The sequence below is a fragment of the Penaeus chinensis genome, chromosome 18 (assembly GCF_019202785.1).
Source record: "Penaeus chinensis breed Huanghai No. 1 chromosome 18, ASM1920278v2, whole genome shotgun sequence".
NCBI lineage: Eukaryota > Metazoa > Arthropoda > Malacostraca > Decapoda > Penaeidae > Penaeus > Penaeus chinensis.
The window spans coordinates 34,114,443-34,121,942 of record NC_061836.1 but is presented as its reverse complement, the minus strand read 5'-3'; the positions used below and the strand labels follow the sequence as shown (position 1 = coordinate 34,121,942).

At 41.4% G+C, this 7,500-nt stretch overlaps 1 protein-coding gene across 2 annotated transcripts in view; it reads right to left on the bottom strand.

Annotated features, from left to right (window-relative positions):
• Positions 1–2,182: 2,182 nt before the first annotated feature.
• Positions 2,183–7,500, bottom strand: part of LOC125034725 (WD repeat-containing protein 43-like) — a 13,751-nt gene continuing 8,433 nt past the window's right edge. For both annotated transcript variants that reach the window (XM_047626647.1, XM_047626648.1), the window contains exons 8-11: positions 6,898–7,044; positions 6,092–6,243; positions 5,618–5,865; positions 2,183–3,782 (exon numbers count right to left, since the gene is read on the bottom strand). In XM_047626647.1, the coding sequence (XP_047482603.1) occupies positions 3,508–3,782; positions 5,618–5,865; positions 6,092–6,243; positions 6,898–7,044 (822 nt within the window). In that variant the 3' untranslated portion in view covers positions 2,183–3,507. The remainder of the gene's footprint in view (positions 3,783–5,617; positions 5,866–6,091; positions 6,244–6,897; positions 7,045–7,500) is intronic.

Genomic DNA, 7,500 nt, shown 5'->3' with positions numbered 1-7,500 from the left:
AAACATGTTAAACGGTGGCGTACGCTGAACTCTTCGTTTTTCGGCGCGTTGTCGACGTATGCAGAGCGTATAAGACAACGATCGGGGAACGTACTAAGCGCGTGAGGAACGTGTGAGGAACGAACTAACAGTTAATGAATACAACGCGTGAGGAACGATCAGAGAACGAATGATAACGATCGCCTAACGTGCCTTTAACTTATCCCCAGCGTATGCATAACGTACTGGCCACACGCTGGCATACGTCGAGAATTTTGTGCATGCTCAAAAACTTCTCGCTGTCCCTGCGTACGACGACGTACGGCACCGTACGGCACCGTACGCCACCGTACTTCAACGTACCCTAACGATGGAGCAGCGTACCCATAACTTATTCAAGCGTATGCTGAGCGTGTGCCACCGTTTTCCATACGCTAGCCATACGTTCTCTAAAACGTTAAGGTGTGACAGGCATTTTAATAAGGGAGGATGGGGTAGTTGATGAAGAAGGTTGTGGGGGTATAGTTGTTGAAGTTGAGCATGTTGGGAGTAGAAATGTCTCCTGGGGTGTTGATTAGGGTGGATACTGTACTAGTCGGCATTGAGGAGGGGGTATTAGTTGTAGTGTTCAGAGCCGTGGTCAAAGGAGAGCCTGGGGTCAGGGAATCGGGCGAGTTTGAATTGGTGGAGCTATTTGATGAAGAGGCAATTGCCTCTAATAATGGTATGGTTAATGGTTAATGGTTATTCATTGTTGGCCATGATAAGCCTGGAGTATGTTGGGGAGAGAAACGGTCCACCTTCAGGGTCACTTGAGGGGTAAGGGCTAGACAACTAAAGCAGGGGAATACCGTGCCCATGGCTCCCTCAGGCCGTTCAGGACTGGCACAAAGTCATCCTTTCATCCTTTCAGCACGGCTCTCACACCTTAGGAAGTGGATAGTAGAAGGGGTTGGTGAAGGGACAGAAAGGAAAAAGTAGGAGGGAAAAAAAAAAGACCATGCAAAATTTGTTGAGTCGAGGGCCGAGTCCCAAGGTTGGGGAGTTCCCCAGCATTGGGTTCCAGTCTCCGCCTCCTAAGCCCCCCCACGACAACAACAGGGAAGGGATTGGGGGGTTCTTCTTAGTGGTGCTTTCATTCCGGGCCTCAAATCTTTCCTCCATCCTAACCCTTCCATTCCCAGGCGTTACCGTGACACCCTTCAAAGGCAGCGCAGGGAGGATGTCACCCGAGGCGAATCTCTACCAGAGGTTCAAGGTCATCAACTCTCGACTCTTTCATTTCTATGAGCTTGAAAACCCATAAACCGGCCGTGCCTCTGCGCTTCATCTCCTCCCGGGGATCTGTGACGCACCCTCTTACGGCCTGGCTGGCGAAGTCTCTCACTCCCCTCCTTGGCACCTTCCCCCCTGCTCACCTCCGCCACTCTCAGGACTTCATCTCCCGTGTCCGTGGTGTCTTGCCGGCGATCATGATGAGCTTGGATGTCCACTCCCTGTTCTCAAAGGTCCCGCTTGATGACGTCCTCGCTTACATTCAGAGGTGGTTCCCCGCAGAGGATCCTCGTCTCCCTCTGCCCACCGACGTCTTCCTCCAGATGATTCGTCTGTGGTCTAATTCCTTTTCCTTTGAGGGTCGCTTCTACTCGGTGTTGCCATGGGCTCTCCCCTCTCGCCAGTCTTGGCAAACCTGTTCATGGAATTCTTCGAGTCTGAGCTTCTCCCTTCCATTGAGGTATAAGGTATGTCGATGATGTCTTTGCTCTCTAGCCTCATGACCCTGCCCTGTTCTCAGATTTCCTGACGCAGCTGAACTCTCTCTCTCTCTCCTTCCATCCGTTTCAAGGTGGAATGGGATGACAAAAAAAGGAGGGAAGGAAGAAAAACGAAAGAAAGCACGCACATGCACACACACGCACACACACACACACACACACGCACACACGCACGCACGCACGCACACGCACACACACACGCACGCACGCACGCACGCACACACGCACGCACACACGCACACACACAAAAGAATGAATCAACATACATTAACGGTTTGAGGTTAGAAGAGTGGGGGCTCCAAGGTGTTAAAATCGTGAGCTTCTCTGAAAACACACTGTTCAAAATCAGACTATCGGTTCGTGATTTGTGTTTGTAAGAAGGTTGAAATTTTCTGAAGAATATGAAGTTTAGCCATTGCCAGTAATAGTTTTTTTTAACACAATATATTTTTTAATATTTGTTCTACAAACAGAAAAATAAAATGTATGCAACTCGTCATAATAAAACTAGTCTTATTGTTTTTAACATAACTGAAGATATAAAGCATAAAAAAAATATTCCCCCACCACAGAAAGTCAATATGTGTGACAGATATATCAAACACAATTTAAACATTGTGTGAATCACACCAAAAAGAGAAAAAAGAGGGTCTTGTGACAAACATACTTAAATGTGTGAACAAAGTATAGTATCAGCATATACCCAACATGAAAGGCTAAACTATTTAAAGGACAAAATCAATTTTACAGTCATGCAGGAATTCACAGCTCTAGAGAACAGTAGCAACTGCAGGATTGGATTGGATGTAAACTCCCCACTTTCTTTTTGTGGAAAGTGTTTACATGATTGATCTTTAGATAAGCATGAACAACAAATGAGCCTTACAGAAGGGGGGGGGGGGTTATCAAACATTATTCACATAATTCACCTTCATTTGTAATATTACAAACTGCCAAATGTGTGTACAAGTAAATTTCAAATGTTCAACATTACTTATAACAAAGCATAACAAATGGACATCTTATTTTCTGTATTTCTGAAGCATGTTAAATATCCCTTCCATAATTGCTATAGTATTCTCTTGAATATCAAAAAGTGTACAATCCTGATGCCAGGATATATAAAGTTACATCAATGTCCAAAACTTTATGATTGTTCTATATAATTATATACTATGTGTCCGATGGACACTTTATAATAAAAATACACCTATATGCATTTGTAGTTTCTTTTAATTTCCTTTTCCATTCATCATTTTATCACTCTCACTTTTGAAGATAGGACGTCTCACATACAAAGCTTCCCACACCATATGCTAAATGAAAAAGTCAGAGCTCTACTCTCTTCAAATGTTTGCCAGGAATAATGTAAATGTGTCAATATTAAATATCTGTGTTGAAAGACGCAGTCCAATGAGAAGAAATAGAAAGCATCCAGGGTGATATAGATTTACATTTGAGTAATCTAAATTGGTCGGAAGTGTGGATTAGTTACTTGCTTGATAATGGATTTTGTATACTTTCAAATATTGTTCCCATGTACTGACTAATATAAATTAATGGTTTTATTACATCTTGGTCAGACTGATTTGTTATGCAATAACTGATTTTCCAACATGCTACTTCATAAATATATATCACTCAATAAGAGTATTAGAGATCACTTTCCTTTCCATAACACTGTCATTGCCCAGCTCACATAAGAAGTATGAGAACTCCTGTGCTTCTGTGGAGTGGTATTTTACTCTGTAATTCAGTTATCGTCACTATCATCTACTTCAATTTCATTTTCATCTTCACTTTCCTCAGAGTCCTCAGAGTCTTCTTCCTCCTCACTATCACTGTCCAGCACTACTTGCTCCTCTTCCAATTTTCTTTTGACTGCTGACACAGTGTCATCTGCTTCCATGTCTGAGTCTGCATCTGAGTGACCATTAACTTCTCCATAGTCAGACATCTCGTCCCACTGGTCTTCTGACTCAGATACTCCCAAGACATTATCTAACATGTCGTCATCATCTGAAGAGTCTGGAAAGAGAGCAATATAGAATTAAGGTGAGAAGGTGAGAGGGGGGGGGGGGAGGAGAGGGAGAGGGAGGGAGGAAGGGAAAGGGAGAGGGAGAGGGAGAGAGAGAGAGAGAGAGAGAGAGGGAGAGAGAGAGAGGGAGGGAGAGAGAGGGAGGGAGAGAGAGGGAGAGAGAGAGAGAGAGGGAGGGGGGAGAGAGAGAGAGAGAGAGAGAGAGAGAGAGAGAGAGAGAGAGAGAGAGAGAGAGAGAGAGAGAGAGAGAGAGAGAGAGAGAGAGAGAGAGAGAGGGAGAGAGAGAGAGAGAGAGAGGAGAGAGAGAGAGAGAGAGAGAGAGAGAGAGAGAGAGAGAGAGAGAGAGAGAGAGAGAGAGAGAGAGAGAGAGAGAGAGAGGGAGAGGGAGGGAGGGAGGGAGGGAGGGAGGGAGGGAGGGAGAGAGAGAGAGAGAGAGAGAATCTTCTGTTTTCTGTATGAGGAGTATTAATGAACATATAATTGGGAATGTAAACCAATCACTGCTGGGTGAACATAAATACCTGAGTGTGATAAACTCTAGTGATTTCAGGCAACGGCCAGACACTAGGCGCAAAAGTCTACGGGATAAAGCACGTACAGGTTTGTTACGACATATATATACATATGACCCATCTGGGTCAGGGGTAATTGTATTGCTGTAGAACTAAATTTCAAAATCATACAACCAAATAATATCTGCCATTAGATTCTGTGAAATAACCCCTTGGTGACAGGTGAAGAAAAAAAAAAAAAAAAAAAAACACTTAAGAATTAGGCAGCTCATTAGGTTGGGGACAGATTAACAAAAAAATTTATCTGTTGTGCCACTGTATCCAGTTCGTACCTAAACTGTTCATACTAAGTGCCCCCCACTGCACTGAGAAGCTTACAGAGCATTTCCCTTATGACAATTGCCTATGTGGTAATTATCTCTTATTAGACTAACACCCTCAATGCAAGTCCCATAAAAAGGACTTCAAGGTTCATAATGAATCCAGACAGTTTATATGGTCCAGTGTCCTTATGAGAGTAGGAACCTGTAAAGATTACCAACCATTCCCCTAGATCTGTCTTAAGGCAGGAGCCCTTGTACTGAATAATGCATCAGGTATATGATGAATCAGCTACTCAAGGGAAAAATCATAATGCAGGAAACTTAAGATTGCCTGACTCTGTGCTCATGGCTGCAGCATTTTTTTTTTTTAATAATAATGCTGAAAAGAGGCTTGTGGGACTACTACTACTGAGGCCTTATTCCACCTCAATGAATGTGGAATTAACCAGTGCACAACTGTTTGGCATACACATTCAGGGCATGCTCAACCAAAAATGACAAAGAAATTATCCTGGTGGGAGGGGTGGTCTACCAAGACAAGATAGGACATCATATAGGATGTCATCTGGGCATGAGTGAGTCAAGGTGAAAGGTCATCCACAACACAGATGAGATAGCCTCTAACTGAATACAGCAATCAGAAAATGGGAAGCTCCAATTTACAGCCATGATGTTAACATGAGTGTCACTATAACAAAAAGGTTAACATTAGTTAACCTAAAAATATGTTCATACTAGTTAAGAGAGAACCATACTCCCAATATTTTTGTTAGTGCAGTTGTCAGATTATCTAAAGAATTGTACTGTGGACTTCAATCAAATCTAGATATTTTACCCATACAAAAATTAACAAAGAGCAACTTGCAAGATAATACCAAACGTTCTCAAGCTTGAAGCCAAACCCAATAACTGTAGGGCACAATACACACCCAATGCTCTTCAGAATTTGGCATTTCTAAAGGTCATTTGAAACCAAAACATTTCACTTACCATCTCTATATACCAACATGGCATCTGGTTCTATCTCTGCCTGCTTTTCTTCCTGATGTCTTGTGGCAACATGGTTCAGCATCAGGTCAAGTCTAGCATGAAGCTGCATCACCTGGATGAGTGTTGACAATTTTGATGCACTTGCAGAGAAGAACGGTCTCATCAGTTCCATGCGGTTTGGAATTGTACTCAGATGGCTCATGTGGTAATATAAAACAGCACGAATCCAGGTGACATAACCAAAGTGTCTAGAATACAAAAGAATATTATAAGGACTTTTGCTTAGTTAACAGATGCTGTGAATCTATCCTCACGCTTATGGCCATAAAAAAAATGGGGTCTAAGCACTGTAACATGTGTAATATTTACATTTGTGTTTGAATTTCCTCTTCCAGTGACTACAGGAATATACTAGACTTTAAAAAAATAAATAAAGTACTTAAATGCATCAACAACAACTAAACAGAAACTGACTTGTGCCCTTTGCCCATGACGAGTGTCTGCAGATGCTCTATAAGTGGCACCACAGCTTGGACTGGGAGTCTACGTACAGTGTTGTTGATCAAATTTTGGTCTCTACGATCAAATACACCAGATAGTAGACGTTTATCCTTACTATGTAAACCCTGTAAAAAAAATATTTACATCAAAATACATTGTCATTTTGTCCAAAGCATGTAGTATCTGCATACTTCTTGTTTTCTCACATGAAATACAGGCAATTTAGAATTAAACACGTCTTCCTCCTTCAGTAAATATGATGTGCATCAGCATTAACAGATGCAACAGCACAAACTGAAAATATTGTTTTGGTGCTTCACTACTGTTGTTGGGGAAATTACCTTAATTAGTCATACAAATGAAGGTTAAGAAATAACTTTTTGTACATTCCCAAAGAAAATCTGATCTCTTTTTTTATATCTGCCACTGTTAATGAAAATATAAACGGAACGATTTTACACAAGAAAAATCTATAATTTTAATTTTGCAATCTTACAAATAATCATAATGACCATTAAAATGCTGAAATGTTTGAATTTAATTATCCTTAGCCCCCCCCCCCCCCCAACCCCCAACCCATTCTACAATTAAGTCCATCCATATTTGTTTTATTTCCTGTGTTTACATATTTCCATATAGTGTTTTTCTATGTATTTATGCCTGCCAATCTACCTGTATCTACCCAGCCCTTGGATATGCATTTCCATCTGCATCTAACGGTTTCTCTATTTTGCTATCCATATTTTCAATTATTTCATAATCTACTAAAGTTTCCTTACCTGAAGAAGTAATTGTGTAAGGTTATCAGCCTTTGGTATTTCTCCCTGTACTGTTGGTGTGTCTAATACCAGGGTGTTGAGCCTTTCCTCCATGGGCAGAGCTGCAGCACCATCCTCATCACCCAATTTTCTTTTGTTTTCACTTTGCTGGAAAAAAATTGAGTTGCATTACAGCATAAACAAAATTAACAACATATTACTTTATCACTAATATCAATAGTAACAATAGTAGGATCATTAATAATAGCAAAACAATCACTTAAATTTCTTTTTGGTAATAACAAAGTTCTATAAAGCAGATATCAAACCCCTCAGCTTGAAGGTCTACCACCTTACATTGGCACAACAGCTGGATAGGTCATAGATCTGATGTGAACCAGGGATCTTAACCCCTTACCGACGGGTATGACGTGTAGACACGTACTATGCCCATTGTGAGTGCTTGTTTGATTGTTTTAACACATAGATGGCTACACTTGTACTAAGTCACCAATGAGCCAGTTACGAGTACTGCCTGCCTCGCCCGTTCACCCTTTTCTCTGATTTACGAAATATTTTACGCTGTCTTATTTTGCTGTTACTAATATTAAAAAACATTAAAAT